The sequence below is a fragment of the Myodes glareolus genome, chromosome 4 (assembly GCF_982192425.1).
Source record: "Myodes glareolus chromosome 4, mMyoGla1.1, whole genome shotgun sequence".
In the NCBI taxonomy this organism is placed as follows: Eukaryota; Metazoa; Chordata; class Mammalia; order Rodentia; family Cricetidae; genus Myodes; species Myodes glareolus.
In genome coordinates, this window is record NC_142029.1 from 45,589,477 (window position 1) to 45,613,782 (window position 24,306).

The window sequence follows — 24,306 nt, forward strand, 5'->3', positions numbered from 1 at the left end:
CTCCAACCTCTATAGATCATGACATGTGCGCACCTATAACACACTAAGTAAATAAAATACATACATACACATATACATACGTGGTTTTAAGAGTGGCAAATACAAGATATGGCTGGTTTAACTGTGAGGAGAAAGAGCAGGTGTGAAGAAAACTACACAGGTAGAATAGACAGGACATACAACTCATTCGACAGAGCAAAGTGGGAAACAATTAAAGGCTAACTTGAGGTTTTGAGCCCAGGTAATGAAGAGAATTTAAGAAACCACTGATAGAGATACAAAGAAAAGAAACATATCTCACTGGAAGTGTTAATGAGTTTCCTCCACCTTGGGCACACAGAATGAGAGTCAGTGGGATGAGCAGGACAGACAACAAGATGGGAATACAAGCAAAGAATTTAGCCAAAGGAAGGGCTTCAGTGTGAGCGCTAATGGCTTTACTCAGCAAGAGTGTGTGTGTGTGTATTTTATGTATACTTGTGAGTGTGTGTGTACATGTGTACACACAGAAAATGGAGACAAAATTTAACTGAAAACACACATTTGAGCCACTGTGAAAATTCCATTAAGGGACTGGAATGTGGCGTATTTTCAAAAGAGATCACTTCCCATCAACAATCTGTGGTGTTTTCAAAAATAATAATTGAGAAACTGCAGACATCTAATTAAAAGCCTTCTCCTAAGCCCAGGCTAAGTTTCAGTAAGTGATTAGAAGCAGCAATCCCTTTCCAACTCCCAACACTCATTAGTAACACCAGACCTTGCGATGAGACAACAGAACTTTAACCCCGATGAACACGACACTCTGCTCTCTGCATTGTCCTTGGTGGGTAGGAAGCAGTCAAGGAACGATGTCACATACACTGCCCTTCCCCCTTTCACGCTCACACACTATGACTGTACTTTCCCCTCAATGTACCTTTTCTAAGAAAGCGAGAATCTCTAGAGGCAACACCCACTTCTATTACATGCCATGGTCTTATTTCTAGTCTGCTCCTTAGTGATTTCAAATTAGTCACGGACCATGTGGAATTCCAAGTAAACAAGCTATAGTTTAGGCTATTGTACATTCACAGTCAAAAGAGGGATTTTCCTAATCACAAATGAAATATGATGAGTGGGTTTGATACTAAGGAATTGCCTCTACATGGGAAAGTGTGGGTGAAAATTCATGCACAGCAGACAAATGTATGGACATGATTCTAAGGAAGTCCTTGTGTTTTCTAGTAGATGCAGGACCCACTTCACCAAACTGCTAATTTCCATTCGATGATTTCCTGTTCTAAGAAATGAAGACACTGGACTCCCCGCCCCCAAAAAATCTGCATTTGTTATAACTGCATTCTGATCTGAAACACCAGATATAAACCTATGACCCAGAACTTTGTGTTGTGAGTGTAACACATTCCCCATATAAACACACACTGGACAGAGGACAACACGTGCCACATTTGGGGGAGCAAAGAGAATGCTGACATCAACCTCCTAAATTAGTAGAGGAGCTTTTCTCAAATCAAATACACACTTAGAGCCCATTTTTATATCTCCTAAAATTTCATGGTGAGAAGATGCGGCATAAGGAAGAAATGCTTGGTTTGAAGCCCTAATCTTGGCTGTCAGTGACAAACTGAACTCATTTCTGGTCCCCAGTTTCCTCATATGTGAAATGCAAGAGGTAGCTGTTCACACCTGAAGTCTGAGTCTGCCCTGCTCTACAAAGTCAATGTCTCCTACAATGTACCAGCAATGTCATCTTAAGGTTTCTGCATGAGAGCGGAAGGAGACCTGTACACAGTCTGATGTAGCACCTTCTAGGTCTCATGGCTTCTGCAGCATCATATTCACACAGCATTCAAATTAGCTAGTGCTCAGTGGCTTATGGGGTTATACAACTATTGAATAATAGGCTTTTATATCCTGCTGAATATAAAATTGTTATAAATTAACATTGTTTGCTCTACCTTTCTTATCAGTCAAAAGAATGCATCCCTCTAAACTTAGCCCAAAATGCAGCATATCTCCACCGTATTTGAGTTAATGCTGGCCTTCACCATCTCGTACACAGAAGAAAAACAAGCAGAGCTGGGTGTGGTTTCACTCACAAATCACTACCAGCACAGGCATCAACATGAAGGTAAAACAGACGAATGGGACTTGGTCAAATTTAAGCATTTTTGTTCATCAAAAGACACAATAAACAGAGTGAACAGGCTGCTAAAGAGTGAGAGGAACAAAAGCCATAAGTCACATACCTAAGACTTGGCTAATAACCAAGACATACAGAGTACAGCTTCAACTCAACCCAAACACCCAACAACCCATTGAAAAACTAGAACAGGTACTTCTCTGAAGATGGCACAGAAATGACCAAAGCATATGACTCGATGCCCAGTGTCACTACGCTGGTGAGGTTTTGTCAACACAACACAAACTAGAGTCACCTGAGAAGGCAAAATGCCCCACCAGACCGGCCTGTGAGCATGAGCATGAATGAGGGGCATTTTCTTGATTAGTGATTGATGAGAGAGGGACCAGCTCACTGTGGGCAGTGCCAAACCTGGTCTTGGGTTGTGTAAAAAAAAAAAAAAAAAAAAAAAAACAATAAAAAACAGGCTGAGCAAGCCATTGGGAGCAAGCCACTAAGCAGCATTCCTTCATGGTCTCTGCTTCAGTTCCTGCCTCTGGGTTCCTGCCTTCAGCTTCCCTGGATGACAGCTTGTTACCTGTAAAGATGAAATGAATCCTTTCTTCCCCAGGTTGCTTTTGGTCATGGTTTTAATCAGAGCAGAAACAGTGAGACTTGAACAATCGCTGATCATCAGACAAATGCTCATCAAGACTGAAATGAGATCTCTCCTCACATCCTTTAGGTTGACTCATTGCAAAGCAGCCCCCACTCCTTAAAGCCACACTCACACACAAATGAAAACAGTTATGCCGAAAGGAGAGAAATAAAGTCAACAGACAAATAAAAAAGGCCAAATGGGAGTGGGGAGTGAGGGGGATGGGGAGGAGGGCATGGTGGATCTGTAAACTGCTAGGACCCCTCTGGGAAGCAGCATGGGGACCACTCAACAACAGAACAGTCAAAGGTCCCTGCAACCTTTGGGCAAGTTACCATGAGGACCATTTCCCTTATAGAAAAGAAGAAGTAAAATAACAACAAAAATTTGGTTATGGTTCACCATTTACTCTGTTTAACAAAGTTGGCCTATGATGTTATAAGGATTTTGGTCCATGTCACAGTAGAACTGAGTTTGTTTGCTGATCTAAATACAATTTCAAGAAACCTGAGCTATCACACGCAAAAAGAGACGGTAAAAGTAACCTGATTTCAAGAGACATTTCCAAGATATTTCTCATCTTTGGCATATGAACATTTGAGATCAGAAAATTTGTTATAGGTCATTCTCTTCATTATCACAGGACGTTTAAGAGAATTCTCAACAATTTACTAGACACTATAACCTTCCAAGCTGTAACAACTGAATATGTCTCCAGATACTGCCAAATAGCCACTGTGGGTAAAGTTATCCCTGTCTAGTGAATATGAAGCTGTGGGTAGTTTAAGAAAGTGGTAGAATCAAACTATAGAAGCTATGTCCAAAGTTAAAAAGTTAATATAGAATCTAAGCTCTGAAATACAAATTAAATACCGTAAGACTTGAAATACATTATTCTGCCAGTACAAAACATGGGCCAGTAGGAACAAAAACTAAAACAAAACAAATAAACAAAAGAAATTGGTGCTCACCCACGTATGAAAATGCTGGTTGAAGCAAGGGAGGCATGAAAAGAAAATTCTTCAAAATGATGAGTGATGTTGCTAGAAAGAACGAACATTCTAAAAATATTACATGCCAGCTTTTTTTTTTCTTTTTGTGAGTGCTCAAGGAAATAAAACCATAGTTACATTTGCTGTTTTCCTCTTTTAGACTACCATCTGGCCATCCACACTCTCACTAGAAAAAAACCTCTAGCCAATGGGACTAAAATAGTTAATGCACCACCCATGTGTCAAAAATATGCCAACGCATCTACAGTTTGTTCAGTTATGCCCCTCAAAGGAAGGCTCGAAAGCGCTTAAAAGACAAAAAAAGCAAACCACTCAAAGCACACTACCCAACTCACAAGATTCCTGTTCACCTTCAGGGTCAAAAAGGAGGAAGAAAAGTGCAATAAACATTACTTCCTACAACAGACAAGGTTGTAACCAGGGTCATCTATTAGACATGAACTGTTCCCCTAGTTAGAACTGTCCCCTGAGTTATCCAAAAGCACCGTTTTTCTTTTCTAACCAAATAGAGCAAAACACATCTGACTCTAGTCAGCGAATTTCCATGCTGCAGGTATTTGTTAAGAATGAGTGAACTGGGGCTCGGGAGTGGCTCGGTGGGCAAAGTGTCTACTGCACAAGGGTGCAGACCTGAGCTCAGATCCCCATCCAGGAAAAAAAAACAGACATGGTAGCATTCAGCTACAATCTTAGAGACTGATGAGAGAAGGGGTCAGGAGACTACCAGAAGCTCGTGGGCCAGATGGTCTAGCATATGCAGTGGCAATACACCCAGAGACCCCGACTCAGAACAAGGGTATGGTGCGGTGAGGACACCAAGGCAAGCCTCTGAGTTCCTATGGCATGCACTCTCACACGCACACATACAAAGATTAAAATAAAGAATGTATAAAACAGCAGCGCAAGTTTACTCAATTCTTGAAATGCTCCATAAGAGCTTAAAGAGCCTTCATATAACGAATATGCAATTTATCAATGTAACTGAATCATTTTTAATATTCAAAAGTTATCAAAAGAAAAATGGGTTGGGTGTGGTGGTGCCTACTCTAACCTCAGCATTCAGGAGGTATAGGGAAGAATATGAACTCCAAGTCAGTCTTGGTTATGGGAGACCCTGTCCAAAACACAAACGAAACAAAACAAAAACAGCAAGGTGTACAGATGGCATCTTTACTGGCCTATTCTTCCTAACTCTCCCTCTGCTCCATGGAGGCAGACTATGGTACCAAGAACCTACAGTCACCAGCTGAGGAACTGCAATTATCAAACAAAGGGATACCCCGCGTCACTGTACAAAGACACTGCCTTGAACTCCTTCCTAAGCAAAGTGGGCAGGATCAAGGTAGTCCTGACTACCAGCATGCCCATCCTAACACAGGAATGCTAATCGAGCCCTCAAACAAATGGGAAAAGTCCTGAGAAAGAGGCACTAAACTCAAACTCTTTTCTTGAAAAAAGAAGAAGAAGAAGAAGAAGAAGAAGAAGAAGAAGAAGAAGAAGAAGAAGAAGAAGAAGAAGAAGAGCTAATATAGAAAGAAAAAAAATGTGTAGTAAAAACAGGAAGTTTTATGAATAATTGTCAGTCTCAAGAGGGTAACATATCCTCAGGAAGAGGCATGGCATGCAAAATTCTGTGTACAATTGCCCGTTCCAATATACCTATATGCAACCTTAGACAATCCCATAGGTTGTCCCCTGATCTCTACTCACATGTTGTGGCATGTGTATACACACACACACTAAACTTTTTAAAAAGATGTTTAATTTTTTTTCCCAAGAGAGACAGAGCAGGTCAGGTAAGATACAGTCAGACAGTAAAGGACTGCGTAAAGCACAAATGTGGAAGAACACCTAGAAAGGTAACTTATCAAGCCTGTGATTTCTCACACCCACGTCCCTAATACTGAAAAGCTGAGGCAGAAAGATCATCAAGAACTGAAGATCAGTCTGGACTATACTGTGAGTCCCAGGCCAGTCCTGGTATCAGACTGTGATCCTGTCTCAAAGAACAAAAGCAAAAACAAAGCACCGGGGCCCGGGGGAGATGGCTCAGTGGTTAAGAACACATGCTGTTCTTGCTGCAGACCTTGATTCTGCTCCCAGCCCACAAGACCACTCATAACCATCTTTACAGTTCCAATAAACCTGGCCGCCTCCTCTGGCCTCCTTGGGCACAGAGACACACATGATGCACCTATGTGCAAACACCATACATATAAATAAAAATAAATTTTAAAAATTAGAAAAGAAAACAAAAACTGTGCCTTATCTAGAAAAAAAAACAAGGGATACTGAACAAAAAACAAGTTGCAAAAATGTACAGTATAATAATATTTATGAACAATTATGAAACATCAAAAAGTTTCTAATTTCGATAGAAATATACAAATATATATATATGTTAATGGATCTAATGTATAAGAGGCAATAAGGGGACAGACTGGACAAGCGAAGAAATGTGATCCTAATCATCAGAATTGCAGTCGTTTTCAACACAGTAAGGCAGTAGCTGCAAAGGGAACAAGAGGAGAGCCATGAAACTCCATTTCACCGAAGAGGACAAATGTTACTTAAGCTTAAATATGCTATTTCTGCTGAAAATATGTTAAAAATTTCAGGCTAGCCATGAAAACCATCTTGAAATTGGTATTTTTTTACTCTCAAATAATCAGACTAACTAAGAACGACACAGAGAAGGCAACTAAACTAAAAGATGGTGGGCAATGCCCAAGTATGTGAATAATCACAATAAAATTAAACGTAAGCCACCTCTGAAACAGGGAGAACTGCACTAAGGAGACAGCTCTGTGGGGAACAGCTTGAGACAGGTCCTGGGAACACTTGGGAAAACAAATGGTATAGTGGGACATATCTGTAACCCCAGCATTCCTTTAGTGAGTCGGGAAGTGGAGAGAAGAGACTCATCCAATAGCTCCCTGGCCAGCACAGCCACAGAATCTAGAGAGAGTTTGCCTCAAAACAAGGAGGAAAAATACAGCTCCCCACATGCTGCCCTACCATGGCCCCAACACACTCACACTCTTTCATGGCAAACAAACAAAATAAAACAAAGATGCATTCACTCTCATTGAAGCTTTGAAGCATACAGCTATAAGTCATTTCCAAAGTATAAATTAATGAAACATACATTTAAGATAAGATGATATAGGACAGGTGAAAATAAAGAAATGCAATAGAATATAGCAGTATCAACATGAGACCAACTAGAAACAAAATTAGCATCAAAGGAAAAGAAAACCCTCCTATTGAAAAATGAAACCAGGTAAATTGGTCACACCACAAACATGCATTTAGTTACAAACATTTGAATCATAAAATGCAAAACTTGACATTAAAACCACAAAAAGTGATTTCTATAACTATACTGTGTAGTGATGAGCTGCAGGCAGGCCTGCTTTTCATCCAGCCCAGCTCCCGCCCAGCTAGCTTACTCCGGAAATAACAACACACAAATTGTATTCATTTAAACACTGCCTAGCCCATTATCTGTAGAGAGTTAGTTACTGGCTAACTCTCACATCTTGATTAACCCATTTCTAATAATCTGTGTAGCACCATGAGGTGGTGGCTTACCGGGAAAGATTCAGCATGTCTGACCTGGTGGCTGGCTCCATGGCGTCTGCCTCATTGCCTTCTTCCCAGCATTCTGTTCTGTCTACTCCGCCTACCTATGTTCTGACCTATCAGTCCAAGCAGTTTCTTTATTAATTAGCCAATGAAAGCAACAGAAATACAGAAGCCTCTCCTACATCAATACTGATTGATATTTAAAACATCTTTTTCAAGACTATCTTTCAAAAAGACAAGTAAAAGGGATTTTTAATAAGTGACTACATAAATCTAAATATATACTGGTACATACACACATCAACAGAGAACATAGGCAAGGAGCAGCCTAAAAGCTGACCGTATATTAGCCACCCCAGAGTCTCAATGCATAAAACACAGGAGCACATTCCTGTTCTTGAACATGTCTGAATAATATATAAGGACAAACAATCGAATCTTTACTGTTCATATAGCATCATGTGGGCAAAAATCTAAATGTTAGTCCTGATAAAACTAGGGAAATAGGCAAAAAAGGAAACTCCAGGTCACAGTTTACAGTGTCAAAAATGATTTGAGATTATCCATCAGAAGTTCTTAATGTACATACTTCTCAAGTCAACAACCACATCTCTTCAGACTCCTCTTATTAAAACAAAGTACACATAATCAGCAAACGACTCTGTCGCAGTACTTAATTTTACATTAATTATAACGGCAAAAAGCAATACAAACATCCATGCATGAAAAAAATGGTTAAATTATTTATCATTATCTGCTTCATAGAATACCATACAGGTCCTACGGTTTCGCTTCCTCACTTCCTCCGAGTTTCCATTTGCCACCACATTAAGAAGAACCTCCTGCTTCTCAGTACAGAGCCCACCTGAGCATCCAGGTCACTTACGGCGAAAATGACTTTGTGAAGTAGGTGTTACCTTGACCCCAGTTTTAAAGATCAGAATTCTAGGATGCAGCGGATGAAAGTACGGAGACGTGGAAGCGGATGAGGTAATGGTACTTAGGAGGTTGCAGCTCTGTAACATTGAAGACCCTCCAATGAAAGGCTTTTATTTCTGCTAAGTGTGAAAGACATATGCATATCCCCTGAATCGTGTCCACACACAATGAATACAAATGAGAACTGAATACACAATACACTTTACTCACGGACTTTCATAGTTTACACACACTCAAGTGTCAGTTTATTTCTACCTTTTTTTTAAAAAATAGAACTAATTTTAAAAACTGTCTTATTTACTACCCAGAAAAAACACTGGGATCTTTCTGTTCTTATCACACATTTCATCAGCTTCATCTGAGAGCAGAGAAAGAGTATAAACTTCCAACTGCCCAACTGAAATACTTGATGTCTCCTGCTTTGCAGACTGCTGTTCACCAGACAGGTCCTACGGTTTCGCTTCCTCACTTCCTCCGAGTTTCCATTTGCCACCACGTAAAGAAGAACCTCCTGCTTCTCAGGACAGAGCTGCAACCTCCTAAGTACCATTACCTCATCCACTTCCACTTCTCCATACTTTCATCCGCTGCATCCTAGAATTCTGATCTTTAAAACTGGGGTCAATGTTGCACCTACTTCACAAAGTCATTTTCGCCTTAAGTGAGCTGGATGCTCAGGTGGGCTCAGAAGTGCACAGGGCACACAGAAGTCATAGAAATCCCTTAATGTTTTTGTTGTTTTATTTCTTGTCTGCTTCCATCTGTTACAAAGGCAAACCCAAAGGTGGGGATTGCTCACTCACTGTACCCTGACAGCACACAAACAGCTTTAGGTAGTGCTGAGCTAAGGAAGCCTGCCTTAGCATAGTAGCCATCTGTCCAGACAGCTGAGATTATAATAAAAGGGCTAACTACTTTCTGGAAAAGAAAGGTCTCAGCACATTGGTAGGAATTATCTGTAATAACTCTGTCTACTTGCAAAGCATAATATTTAGCATTGAGACTCCCAGCAGCAGCAAGGAGCATTTAACTCATTGGTTTCTTAGTACCAACATGGTGATCACAGCTAAAATGCAGCGTGGAACAGAAAAACCAAAAGCACAACTTACTCTTCATTCCTGCTTTGGATGCAGGGCTGGTAGAGGACTTTGATGGCGTTCCGGGCAGAGCGAGAGTCAGCTTCCGATGCATTTTCCAACAGTGGGAACTTCCTGACACAACTGGAACTTCTCAGAGGTTCAATCACCAAGCTGTCTGTGTTTAAAATCCAGAGCTAAAGTATGGGAAGAGAAGTTCACAGAGAATATTGCTACTTTATTTATATTGTATATCGCCATTACAGAAATCCACAAAAAGTAACAGAAAAACATAATTACATATATAGTAGGTTAGATGTTATTTTATTGTTGCTATATCTTTTTTGTTTGTTTTTATATAAACAGTGGAGCATTTGGGAGAGCAGCCATATATGATTAAAAAAAAAAAACTGATTAGGAGCCAGGGCAGTGGTGGCACATGCCTTTAATCCCAGAACTCAGGAGGCAGAGGCAGGCGGATATCTATGAGTTCATGGCCAGCCTCGTCTATAGAGTGAGTTCCACAACATTCAGGGCTATGCAGAAAATCCCTGTCTCAGCAACAACAACAAGAACAAAAACTTGATTAGGAAAAACCATTTACAATAAAAATTATAATGCTGTAATCAATCTCAGACATCAGTAAGGGGTCCAACGATATAAGAGATGACAGGCACAGAATAGCAAGAGAAGAACATGCAGGCATGAGAAGAACAACAAAAACGTGTAGGTAACTAGCAGGACAGCAGGCAAATTTATGTGTCTGCACTGCACTTAAGAGACAGAGCCAAGCACTAAGAGCAGCAGAACTTCCTGGGCAAGGCAAATCATGTCATACAAGGGCAAATCTCTACTGAAGGGGCAACAGTGAGCCACAGGCACTCCAAAGTTGGCAGCTATGAATGGGTCACCGGCCTGGTCAATAGGATGTGTGGGGCACAAGAATGTCCACTAGAAGAGACAGATTAATACAACTTTTATGTACAGTGATAGTTATCTGATCTTATAATACACATTTTCTAATGCTGAATCAAGTTAGAAAGTCCACTCCTAAAGATGTATCAAACACATGTGCAATGATTATTTCTTTAGTAGCCATATAGCAGAATTCTAGTCATTAAAGAATAGAATTCAGCCTACAGTTATAATAAGGAACAATCCTCACTGTTACATGAAACTGAAAAGTTAATAATGTAACCCTGCTTTGTTTTTCATTAAAAATTCAAGTTACCTGTAAGAATTCTTGGAAATAGTTGTATATGGGTAGAAAATACATGTTATTACAATATTATTATACATATTTGATGTTATTATTATACATATTTGGTATTATACATATCAGACTGTTGTGATTAGCTCTGAAAGTATGACATAACTAGGCTTGGGAAGCAGACAACAGGGGAAGCAGCACTTTAGGTTCTTCCAAGTGTCTGAATATATTTTGAAAGCATATCATAGAAAGTCAGAAAAGCAAAATTTCAATGTTGAGAAAATTAATAGATGATTTTCAACTAGAAACTCTTTCAATATACTAAAACTAGGGCTTGGAACATGGTTTAAGCAATAAAATGCTTGACATGCAAGAAGGAGAACCCAAGTTCAATCTCCAGAGCCCATGTAAAAGCCTGGGACTGGCTGTAATCTCTGCACCAGTGAGCAGAGATAGATGGATCCCTGGGGCTCACTGGATGAGCTTCAGGTTTGGTGAGAGACCATCTCAAAAAAAAAAAAAAAGAGAGCGAGACATTATACATGGATCCCTGACCTCCAAACATGTGTGTACTCACACACGCATGCACACACAAAGAAAATAACACTGATTTCAAACTATGACAGTGCTATCACATATTACTCGGTGCATTTCCTAAAGACCTTAAACATCCAGAGCATGCTGTATGGGCTACCTAGTTGAAGAAAACTATGTCACAATATGTCACTATGAAGACTATGGTCCAGGCTGTTTGGGCTTCCAAACAAATGAACAAAATTTACTTGTGCAGAGCATCATTCTAAACCAAGGTGAGGTGATACTGGCCTCTGCAGCACACAGAGGCTACAGATCCACCAATGCAGCTTCTTCTCCAATACCAAGCCGACAGAGGCAGTCAGAAACAGGAGTATCACATTTGAATGATAAAGTAACAAATACAAAGAGAGGAGAATGATACAGAGCCACATGACACTGTCCAGAAGGGCCATTACCAAGAGCAAAAAAGCATCATTTTGGGTATGAGCTTTTAAAAAACAAAAACTGAGTTTTCCTTCTGTCTGCATCCTCAGAACCCAGGATACAGGGGTACCCAGTCATGTGTTATTAAATAAAGTAAGCTTGACTTATGGACTAACTGATATTAAAGGTTCAATTTATGGACAAATTCTAGTATCTAGACTTGAGAAGCAAGAAAACAGAATGACAAAAACTAAAACATTTCTGAGGCCCTGGATTACAAGGCCATAAAAAAGTAGATGAAAAATTTCCTTACCAGGATGTATACTTTGCCATCCTGACCTTGAATCGTGAATCTAAAAGTACTTCTAGCAGAGGAGAGTTCCACCAGGCACTGGGCAAGAACACTCTGAACAAACTGAGACCTGTTGGGGCAGAAAGCAATTGTCAGCATGGACCTCTCATAATTCTTACTAACAAGGGAAGTCAGGATTCATAGGCACCTAGAAGCATGTGACAGGCTTTTCTAACCACCATCCACTTCTTTAAAGTCTTTACTAACATGCAGTCTGGAAAATTAGAATATATTTGTATTTGTTCCATTCTTCTTAAAATTGATCTTGCTATCATTATCATTAATATACTTTCCATCCAAAGCATAATTATTTCCCTGTGACAAATTCACATTGACCAACAACTTGACAAGGTGCAACATCACCTAGGAGACAAACTTCTGGCCATGTCTACAAGGGATTATTGAATAATTACTAGAATAATCGAAGTGGAAAGACCAATCTTTATTTTGGATGGCCCTGTTCCATGCTCCAGGGACTGTATAAGAAGGCGAAAGAAAGATGAGCACCAGAATTTGTCACTCTCTGCTTCCCGAACAGGGTCACCAACGGCCTTAAGGTCCTGCCACCATTACCTTTCGGCCATTAATCATTGTGTTCTTGAACTGTGGGCCAAAGTAACCTCTTCCTAAGGCGCTTTTGTTTGTTATTTTGTCAGGGCAATGAGACAAGTCACTTATAGGCACCTTATCTGCTGCATTGAAAAGCAGCAACAACTCAGCTTCACAGGCTAGAGCACATCAGACAGGAAAGAGCCAAGAAGGCGAGGAATTTCCTCCCAAAGACAGCATCGGTGACAGTCCTTTTCATCAAAACTGCCTGAAGAGACAGTTCCAAGGTACAGAATCAAAGCACGCGTACGAGGATAAAACTCAAGTTCACAGTCAGGATGCCATAACTTTGGAGTATCAGTAATTAACACATGTGTACTCATTTGTTTTCTGTTGCTGTGATAAACACAATGGCCAAAAACCAACCTGAGTGAGAAAAAGGGTTTCTTTAGCGTCCACTTTACAGTCTGTCACTGTCCTACTTACAGTTCCTATTGTTCTGATAAAACGCTATGACCAAAGCAACGTGGAGAAAAAGGGTTATTTGGTGACCACTTCCACATCACTGTTCATCATCAAAGAAGTCAGGACAGGAACTCAAACCGGGTAGGAACCTGGAGGCAGGGGCTGATGGAAAAGCCATGGAGGAGTGCTGCCTACTTACTGATTTGCTTTCTGTGGCTTGCTCAGCCTGATTTCTTTTTCTTTCTTTTTAAAAAATTAATTAATTTTTCTTCCGGTCAATCACATTTTCCCCTCCCTCCATTCCCTCCTCCCAGTCCCTTCCCCCAAGCTCACCCTTATAACCCCCCCACCTCCTCTACCAACTCCTCTCCCTTTCTCGTCAGAAAAGGGCTGGTCTCCCATGTATATTTACCAGCCTTGGTTTATCAAGTTGCAGAAAGACTAGGCACCTCCCCTCCTATTAAGGCTGGACGAGGCAACCCAGTAAGAAGAAGAAAGGGTTCCGAAAGCAGGTAACAGAGTCAAAGACAGTCCCACTTCTACTGTTAGGAGTTCCACAAGACCAAGCTACACAACTGTAACATACGGCCTAAGCCAGCCTGATTTCTTATGAAATCCAGGACCACCAGTTCAGGGGTGGTACCACACACACACACACACATACACACACACACACACACACACACACACACACACACACACACACAAAATAGGCGAGGCCCTCCTCCATCAATCCCTAATTAAGAAAATGTCCTACATAATTGCCTACAGTCCAGTATTATAGAGGCATTTTCTCAATCAGAGCACCCTCCTCTCTGATGATTATAGCTGTGTTAAGTTGACACAAATCTAACCAGTACCACCATCAAAGGAAAGCACAGCAGGGACTTGGGTCAGGAACTGACGCAGAAGCCATGGATAAACGCTGCTTACTGGCTTGTTTCCCATGCCTCCTCAGTCTGCCTCCTTCTACAGTCTATGACCTTCTACCCACGGGTGGCACTGGGCAGTGCCACAGCAATCATCAGTAAGGAAAATGTACCACAGACATGGCCACAGGGTAATCTGATGGAGGCAGTTCCTCAACTGATGTCCCCCTTTCCCATGTGTCTCTAGGGTGTGCCAAAACTAACCAGCGCAATATACTACAGATCACCTGTGCCTGTGAACAAACGGAGTAAAAGAAAATACTGATACTTTAAAGGCTAAGTATTCATCTTAAAAAGTAGGCGCCCATGAAACTCATCTCTGTTTTCAGGTTTAAACAAGTCAATATTAAAACCAGGACTAATATTCAGAAGTCTATGATCCCGGAACATAAGATCAGGGGGAAAAACCTGCCCCAACTATATTAACAGAAACACATTTGTCTATAGCACCACCAAAGCAAGAAATAGGTCTTCAAATTGTGAATATGTGTGATTTGGTTCATCTAATAGCCACTCACAGGGACTTTAAACAGAAAAATCCCTTTTCAAACAGAGCCGTGGAGAGATGCATTCTCAACCACCGTGCCTGTCTTTTTTCCACTTTTCAAATTATACAGTAACTTGATTTGTTATTTGTACCTTGGTATGTTAGGAAAACTTCCCTCAGATGGCTGGGTAATTATCTCCGTCATGTAAAATTTAGTTGTTTCTGGAAACAAAGAAGAAGAAAATTAAAAATCTTCCCAATACACTGATATCACAGACATGCTGGCCCTAAATTATGACCTTCCCAACTATTTTGTTTGACTACTGATAAAATTGGATCTCAGTAACAATTTCCAAAAATACTCAGTTTCAAGGAAAAGGCACTCCCTCTTTGGTAATAGCACCAAGGCTTTGGGTCATGTGAGATCTGCTCAGCATCTACAACAACAAGAAGAGTCACACATGGAAGTTGGGAACTCACAGTCCTACCCACAAATGAAGACCTTTGCTTCCTCAGTTCTATGGAGTAGCTACAAATCAGAGTTGTTGAGGAAGGCTTGTTAGTTAGGTACCCCAAAGCACAGAGCTGTAACCATGACATCATTATCTACCTGGAATCTCACTGACTGTATTCATGCATAGGCCTCATCAGATCTGATTTTCTGCTTATCTTGTTAACTATAAAAACAATCAAACAGGGGCTGGAGAGATGGCTCAGTGGTTAAGAGCATTGCCTGCTCTTCCAAAGGTCCTGAGTTTAATACCCGGCAACCACATGGTGGCTCACAACCATCTGTAATGAGGTCTGGTACCCCCTTCTGGTCTGCAGACATACACACAGACAGAATATTGTGTACATAATAAATAAATAAATAGTTAAAAAAAACAATCAAACAGCAGACTAGACATTTGATTAAAAAAAATAATATAAATATAACCATCTAGGATGGCTTAGAAATCCAGGTAAAAGTTTCATCTCATTAGTAACAAAGGAAACACAGAACAAAATGAAGTGTTCTTTTTTAGCATCAAACAAAATACTTTTCGAGGGCAGGCACAGCATGGCGCATCCTCGCGAGAAGAAGTGGGCAGGTTTGCTTGTATCGCTACCAGAACTGAAAATGGGAGACTGCTGAGAGGTTTCCTGGCAAAAGTCTCAAAACTGTATGTATACTTGAGCATCACAACCAAGTACTGACCAATTTATCTTAAAGAAAATTTGCAAAATATGCACCAGACTACAGACTATGATATTAATCTAAAAATATTGAAAACAAATTAAAATCTGTAAAAGCTGAAGAAAATTGTTATTTAGGCAATAAAATTTCTTGCATATTTTAAAATAAAATAAAACCAGAAGTGATTTAAAATAGTGTTTTCTTAAAAATAATGTTGTCCATTTTTTTTAAAAAAATTCAATTGCTTGATGTATGACACAGAAAAAGGTAAAAAATACAAAATCAATAAAAACATACAATGATGATTATACATTATGTATCTAAAAACATGAAAATATGTTTCCTTTCATTTCTGTCAATTCCACCTTACTATTCTGAAGTCTTATTATCGCATATAGAAGTGAATCATTTAATGTCACACGGTGACCCTTTACGTGCCAGCTGGTGGTAATTATTAACTCCAGAGTGCCTGTGCTGGCTTCATGCAGTGGGTACTCATTGGCTGGCGTCCACATCCAACCACCCGCTCTATCAATCTTCTCTGAGCTTTCCGGGGTCTCTTTCTTCTATCCGGGTACAGGTGGAATTTCTCTTCATAGGAAACAGCTAGCAGTGTATTACCCTGGCCTGTTTGTTTCTTTGTTGAGAGGACTTTCAGTGGCTACAAAGTCCTGGGGTTAACAGTTATTTCTTTGTGCACACTGACAATGTCATCCGCTCTCTTTAAATTCCCATTACTGCTGCTTCTTTGAAGGTGAGCTGTCATTTTTTCCTTGGTTGCTTTTAAGACTTTTTTCTTTGCTTTTCATTCTGCAGCCATTACTTTGATGCACCAAGATACAGATTTCTTTTATTTACCTTACTTGGGCCTCACCAAATGGGAATTCACTGTGCCTCTTGAGTCTGTAGATTGCTCTTCATCATTTCGGAGAATTCTCAGCAACTCTTTGTTCGAACACAGCCTATGCTGCATCCTTTCCCTCTTTCCACAAAGATGTATAATTAAACACACAGTGGATTGCCTGCACATCTCTGTCTATATTCCACACACTACCTTTTGCTTCAGCGTGCAGGGTTAAAGATTCTTCTCATCTTTCCTCTATTTATTAATTCTTGACTTAACTTGTATCGGGTCTGCTATCAGCAGCTTTCTGAACTGCTGGCTTCAATCACGAAGCAGTACAGTCACAGAGGTTCTATCACGGAGCGTTTCCAAACACACATACCATTTCATTCATCGTGTGTGCAGCCACCTTCGGATCTGTCTTTTACACTGTTAGATATACCAAGCATGTTTTACAGCTTATATATGGCAGTATCATTCCAACAAGAAGTCTGTTTCTACAGTTAGATCCTGGCAAAGTTGTGATGAATAAGAAATGTCCCCAGAGGCTCACTGTTGAAGGCCAGAGGCCCAGCTATTTTGAGAAATTATGAGAAGCCTAGGAGGTGGGCACTAGCTAGAGGAAGTAGGTTCACAGGATGGTCCTGAGGGGTCTGTGTGTCTGTGTTCTATCGCAGCCCCACACCCCACTATTGGCTATGGGCTGAGCAGCCTCTACCACACAAGCCCACTATGATGATGCTGTCTCTCTACAGGTCCAGATTAAGTGGTCTAAAACCAGGAGGCAAAATAAATTCTGTCCCTTTAAGTTCTTTGTGGGTATTTTGCTCACAACTATGGAAAGCCATGATGGGCGGTGGCGGGGTCGGGGGTCGTCTAGTTAACACATGTGCCTAGTTAGCTTTGGTTGTACAACAGCATTGCATTTGAAAATTTACATGTAAGAATTTGCTTTAGGATGAAAGGTTTCCTCCCACAGGTGAAAGACATCTGACTTCAACAGTTTCTAGTGGTGTGCCTAGACTATGCTAAGTTAAATAGCTGAAGGTCCCCCAGTGGCAAGGACTGGCACCTACTTGTCATTCCAGCTCTCCTGCCCACCTTGCTGGGAGGGTACAGCCTTCAGAAGCTCGGCTTTATGAGGAGACTTTGTTCTCTGTTCTGTGTAGTCTTCATTTCTGTCTGTATGAGAACTGACACCTTGCAGGGGATACACACGGAATTCTGTGCTGACTTTGCTTCTGTGTCAATTTCCCCATATACCACTCACTCCCACACTCTACTCCTGTCTGTGTGTTTCCAGACACTGTCCTGGCATCTTGCACTTCAGTCTGAAGAACTCCTATTGGGATTTTCTGTAGAGCAAGTCTGTTTATAACACTTTAGTTTTATGTATTTACCAAGAAATAGTTCTCCTTTCTCTTTAATTTGGAAGAAAGATTTCTGCTAGATGCAGTACTGTCGGGTGATGGGTTACTGACAGCACTTTGTGCGGCTACTTTGATGTCACTTGGAGGTCACCATTTCCGAGACACTCTCCTTAGCTGTGTTATGAAGTCCCCGTGTGTGTTTGGTTTTCTTCTGCTCTTTGATCCCTCCCACCTTGATGCTTTTCAGCAGCTCTCTACAACCTGGAGCTCACGTAACTTCTCAGAAGAATTATTGTCATCCCCCAAATTTCTCCCAGATTTCAATTAGCTTTTTCAAATTTGGTTTATGATTTCTTCTTCTTCTCCATCCTGAGATTCCATTTACATATGTGTAGAAACACTTGATGCTGTCCCATAAGTCTGAGCGCCTCTTAATTTGTTTTAGTTATTTCCCCTCTGTGTTCTTTGGATTGACTATTTTTATCAATCTAAAAATTCAATACTTTTTTAATATCTATCTTCTTAAATCTATTGTTTGGATCATCTAGTGTTTTTTCTTTGCAGAAATTATAATTTTCAATTCTAAATTTACCCATTTGTTCCTTCTGTGGAATGTGATATTTGAAATTATTCAAAGATTTTTTTTCATTTAATTCTTTATGTATCATTATAGCTATTTCCACAGATTAGCTTTCTAATCTACGCACTTATTCAGGATCTGTTTGTCAATCCTTATTTTTCTTGAGTACAAACCACTCTTTTATGTTTAAAGATCTAATAATTTTTGGACCAGTGCAAGACACTGCATGTAATATACTAACTACATCAACTATGGATCTTTGTTTTGATCTTGGTTTATCTATATAGCAGTCAGTTAACTGGCTTGAATTTACACTGTGGAACAGGTCCACTGTATGAATACAATGCAGTCCTTAATTCGGCTCAGTTCTTTAGAAAAAGCTTTAAATTTATGTTTAAAAAGTTTTACATGTATTTGTGTGTACATGCATGTGCATAAGCACATGTGTGTGAAGGTTGGAGAACAATACATGGGTTCTCATTCTCTCCTACCTCCTTGTCTATTCAGAAGGTTGAACCCACAGTGTCAGGCTTGGGTTGCCCACTGAAGAACATTTTTTCAGCCCCTTGCTCAGTTTTACATTGCTCATTCCAGCTTCTGGGCGAGTATCTATGGCACTTGCTTATGCTCAGCCCCCAAAACCATTGGGGGAAAGGTTCTACTCAAATATTGAAAGCCAGTGATATGCTGTACAAAAATTGTCTTCTGTGACACTCAAGTTTCCAAAGGAGGAAAACAACCAACAGTCCTACCCAGCTCTGACACCTATGAACCATAACCAGCCTGGCACGATAACCCTAAACATACAGCTCCTTGGTGGGAACCAACAGCTCTCTAGTTGAATGTAGGACCCACTCAACATGAGAGAAACCATGTCTAGTACTGGAAACCTAGCCAACTACCCAGGGCTAGTGAAGGCATGGTTATTGGAGGAAAATTTACAACCACCACGTATTAAACTAGCATAATCCCTAAATACATCCTAAACATTTGTCCTTACACCCACAGGGAAGAGTAGTACTCATACATCATCAAGGAAACGTCTCTTTGAAAGCTTCTGTTTTTTTGAGATGTTACATAAAGAGGTTGTTTTCCTGCTCAGGGAAGGATAATATCTTCACTGGTATCGTTACTGTGCATGCTTCCTTTTCTCTTTCCTCAGAGAAAGGAACTACTAATAAGATTTCAATGAGTAAAACAAAGAAACATACAAAACTACTATCTGCCTCCCCTTAAGTGCACAGCTTAAATTAAATCTCTAATTAATCATATTAAAGTGATGATTCATTACCCATGAAAACACAGCATGCTGTTGCTCTCTAGACGCTTTAAACTGTAACTTTAAACACCATTTTAATTACCAACGTTTTCATTATTATATTTTAAAGTAGTATAATGGAGAGTTTGCAGAAAGCGTAATACCTCTGAGAAAAAGAGTCACACACAAAGCCACGGTTCCGTGGGTGAGGGTACTTCCATGCAAATTAGGCAACCTGATTTTGACCCCTGGAAACTGTGCAAAGGTTAAATGAGAGAACCAACTCCACAATGCTTAACTCTGACCTCCACATTCCTTCATTCATAGGCACACACAAATAATACTTTTAAGTTAAAAGAGAGAGAGAGAGAGAGAGAGAGATAGACTGGAGAGATGGCTCAGCGGTCTTGCAGAGGACCCAGGTTCGATTCCCAGCACCCACATCATGGCTCACAACCATCCAAAGATCCAGGTCCAGGGAATCAGATGCCTTCCTTTGACTTCCGCAGGCACTAGGCACTCGTGAGGTACACATAAATGCATGCCGGCAAAAGACTCATGCACATACAATAAAATTTAAAAATCTTTACGAAAAAATAAAAATAGAGGAAGAATAAGGAACAAAGTACAAAACCCAGAATGTGTTTCCTAGTATTTCCACAAGGCCCCTTCTACTTCTAATGCCAAAATAGGGCCCCATGGCAGATAGCAGCAAAGAAAAGCAACGTCTCCATCTCTGGGTATTAACTCTTTAGACAGAATTGTGTTAAGAAAAAGGATCCAACCTTCCTTAAGTCAGACCTAAGTGCAAACTCTATACTGATGCTTTGCAAAAAGACCATGAGACATTGAAGACAAACCATGGCCTCTCAGTGCTAACCAGCACTTGCAAGGTCAGAGAGAACAGACTCATTGGCATACTGGGTGATGTATCAGGTGGTTTCTATTCTTTAAGCCATGCATTCTATCAAATATATTAATTATCCCTCTTTTCTACATAGTGATTACAAAATCTGTTTGGTTTTTAAGTAAGAGGGCTTTCATTTTAGCCTTGCATTATGAAATTCCTACCTGATGATACGGTCTCTCCCAACATTACCTTGCAACGCTTACAAATGACTTTGGTATTTGCTTTTGGTTCCTGTAGAAAAGAAAAAATGTCATTTAAATGTCATTCAACTTTTCTTAAAAGGAATATATAATTTTGACACAATCCCCAGGGTATACATTGAACTTTACATTCTACTCTGCCCTCAAGTAAATACTAGGAATACATTTAGCTTGTGTGCATAATTCACATGCAGAGATCATTTTTTTCCTCCTGTCCAAAGACAGAATAATACACAGATTGACTTTTACAAACCTAGCCACTTCCTGATAATCCAAACGTTGTCAAATAATCTGAACAAGAAGAACTTCATACTTCTAAAGATCAGGCACATGGTGGGTGGCAGGGACACTGGTAGATGGCTCACCCGAATTCGGAGCGCACAGAATACAGGAGGATTGGAGCGCTAACTCACACACTCACTCTGAGTCCAGTGCTATCTATGTAAAAGCAACCTACAAATCATAGCCACCAATAACTCAGAAGTTAAAAATACCTAACTTGCTCATGTAATTCTATTTTTTTCAATTTAAGATATGCACTGTAACTGGAGAGATGGGTAGTGAAAAAAAAAATCCTTAAACCCTCTCAGACTTCAAAACTTCAAGGATATTGCTTAAATGCTGACATTCTCCTCGTCATTAAAGAATGGTATTATTTTTGAGACCCACAGTAATTCTTCATTAAAGTTACACAATGCTCTTCGCTCACATATGTGTCACAATGTAGCTGACGTCATAAAAACGTCTGAAGCTGCGTACAGAGTTAAATACCTATAATCTAACCTTTACAAAGCTGAGGCAGGAGGATTGCAAGTTCATGGTGTGCCTAAGCTACATAGTAAGGTTCCAGACTACCTTGTGTAAAACAGTGAGACCCTGATGATGGGGAACTTCAGCCAATCACATTCTGCTTAGGGTGTGTCCCCCTGGGGCCACACAAAACAAATGAAAGATCCAGAAGCCCTTGCCTCTTCCTCTTTGCCCCCTGCATTCTTGGATCACTGGAACTCTGGTTTTGTAAGTTTTCCTTTCTTCTGTTTATTAAAGCTAAATCTTTTATATTAAGCTAGTCTGATTAATTTTTAACTATTAATTGACCACACCCTTCACCTTGACTTAAAATAAAAGAATTTAGTTTAAAAACAGGAAGAGGTGCTGGAGAGATGGCTCGGTAGTTAAGAGCATCTCCCAGAGGACCTCAGTTTGATTCCCAGCACCCACACAGCGGTGTACAGCCATCTGTAATCTCCATCCCAGAAAAAAGAAGTCCCATCCCAATGTCCACTTCTGGCCTCCATAGGTACAAATTCAGCGACCTTCCACCTCGGTGAAATTTCCAGAAGTCCAGTAATGTGGGACATGCATAAATATTCCTTCAAAGATGAAGGATAAGTTATTGTGTCTAGACCCTCCTGCTAACAAGAAAGAAACACAATACTTGGTGGGCCTATGTAGATTCTGGAGACAGCAAACGCCTGCCTCGGGTATGTTACTCTGACTGATACACCAAAGGGCTGAAAAGCTGCTAGTGTTGAGTAGGGCCTAAGACAGGAGAAGAATTTTCAACAAGTCCAGGCTACTGTGCAGGCTGTTCTACATCTGATGATGCAGCAGACCCAATGGTACTTGAGGTGTCAGTGGCAGACAGGGATGCTGTTTGGAGCCTTTGACTGAACCCTACGGCTGAATCACAGAAGGGGCCTATGGGACCTTGGAGAAAGGCTTTACCATCATCTACTGTTCTCCTTGGCCTGCTATTAGGCTTTAGTGGAAACAGAACATTTGACCACATGCCAACAAGTGACCATGTGACCCAAGCTGTCCATCATGAGCTGAGAATTTTGTGACCCACCAAGTCATAGAGTAGGTTGTACACAGTTGCAATCTATTATCAAATAGATATGGTATATACCTTACTGGGACCAATCAAGTCCTGAGTGCAAAAGCAAGTGACATGAAAAAGTTGAAAAGCAAATACCTGTCTTAGGGCTGGAAAAATATCTCAGTGATTCAGAGATCTGGTTCCTCTTCCAGAGGACCTGGGTTCAATTCACAGCACCCACATGGGGGTTAACAAACACCCATAATTCCAGTTCCAGGGAATCTGATGGCCACTTCTGCACTTCTGGCCTACACCATGCCCTTCACTCATTGACTGAACAGATATATATAGATACAGATATAGATATAGATATGTAATCACAAAAAAATACATGTCTTGCTTTAGTTGAAGGCTAATCAGAAGCCACTATGCAACTCCTAGTGGGGTCTTTATGACTCAGTCCTTCACCTACCTTTGAATCCACTATTAGCAGAAACCTGCAAATGCCCAGTGGCTTTTCCCCACAGGAACTTCTGAAATGAGTATCTTCATACTTCAATAACTCTCAACCTATCCTATTTTCCTCTAGCTTCGGGACTTACACAGCTCCTCTGATCTGTCTCTACAAATCTCAGGTGAGGAAACTACCAAATAGAACATTTTCAAGCCTGCTCACACTGGCTCTGGCGCTAACCAGGCAAGGTCCCTAAGCAACGTCCACGGGTGGTGCCATGTCCAGCTATTAACATCCTTAAATCAGGCACAACACAGACAGCAGTTCCAGAGCCTTGCCACAGCAGATGATTGGACAAAGTCATTCCCACCTGAACTCATAGACCCCCGGACCAGGGAAGTGCCATATTGCTCATGCCCAGAAAGAGGGAGCTTGCAATGAAGTCATGAAGGCCAAGACCTCCACGTTCGGGCTAACAGTAAAAACATCCATCCAGCATCAAATTGGTAGTAACAGTGTTTTTAAAGGATGTCACTTTGTATAAGTTGAATTTGAAGTAAAGGGTTTATTGGAACAGCAAAGCTGGGAAGGATTTTGCTTTATTCAGACAGAAAATGGTGTTTTGGGTGTGTGTGTGCACGTGTGTGTGTACGTGTGTGTGTGTGTGTCAGGTTTCTCTTACATCCCTTACACATTTCATTCATAATTGATCATGTCACTTTGTCTTTCTTCTTCCTCTCTCTCTGTCTCTCTCTCTGTCTCTGCCTCTCCGTCTCTCTCTCTGTCTCTCTGTCTCTGTCTCTCTCTCTGTCTCTCTGTCTCTGTCTCTGTCTCTCTCTCTCTCTCTCTCTCTCACACACACACACACACACACACACACACACACACACACACACACCAGGTATATGCAGGTGCCCAGGGAGGCCATAAAATGGTGCTGAATCCCCTGGAGTGGGAAGTAGAGACAGTTGTAAACTTGGGTGATCTGCAAAAGGCACTCTAAACTTCTGAGTCATTTCTCTAACTAATAAAGAAATAAAATAGGAAAAGCCTTGTTTTGTTCATTTGTTTTTAAAAATAAGATTATAACCTTACTAGATATGGACAATCAGCATTTAAAAACTGATCAATAAAAAGCAAATCATTTTTCATTCAAATAAACCTACTGAAAATACTTTGAAGACAACTAATAAAATTTGCATATGCCCTGATTTTATTAGGTGTAATAATGGTAGTTGTGGTTACATATTTCTTTAAAACCTATTTTAAGACCTACACACATATGAAAACACATAGGGATGAAATGACACAATACTATTATTTGCTTTTAATCACATTGG

At 40.5% G+C, this 24,306-nt stretch overlaps 1 protein-coding gene across 1 annotated transcript in view; it reads right to left on the bottom strand.

The window, feature by feature from the left end:
- The window catches only part of Ube3d (ubiquitin protein ligase E3D), a 140,546-nt gene that overhangs the window by 91,171 nt on the left and 25,069 nt on the right, over positions 1–24,306 (bottom strand). The window contains exons 5-8 of the mRNA XM_085689468.2: positions 20,652–20,721; positions 14,504–14,573; positions 11,883–11,991; positions 9,433–9,596 (exon numbers count right to left, since the gene is read on the bottom strand). Of these exons, the coding sequence (XP_085545594.2) occupies positions 9,433–9,596; positions 11,883–11,991; positions 14,504–14,573; positions 20,652–20,721 (413 nt within the window). The remainder of the gene's footprint in view (positions 1–9,432; positions 9,597–11,882; positions 11,992–14,503; positions 14,574–20,651; positions 20,722–24,306) is intronic.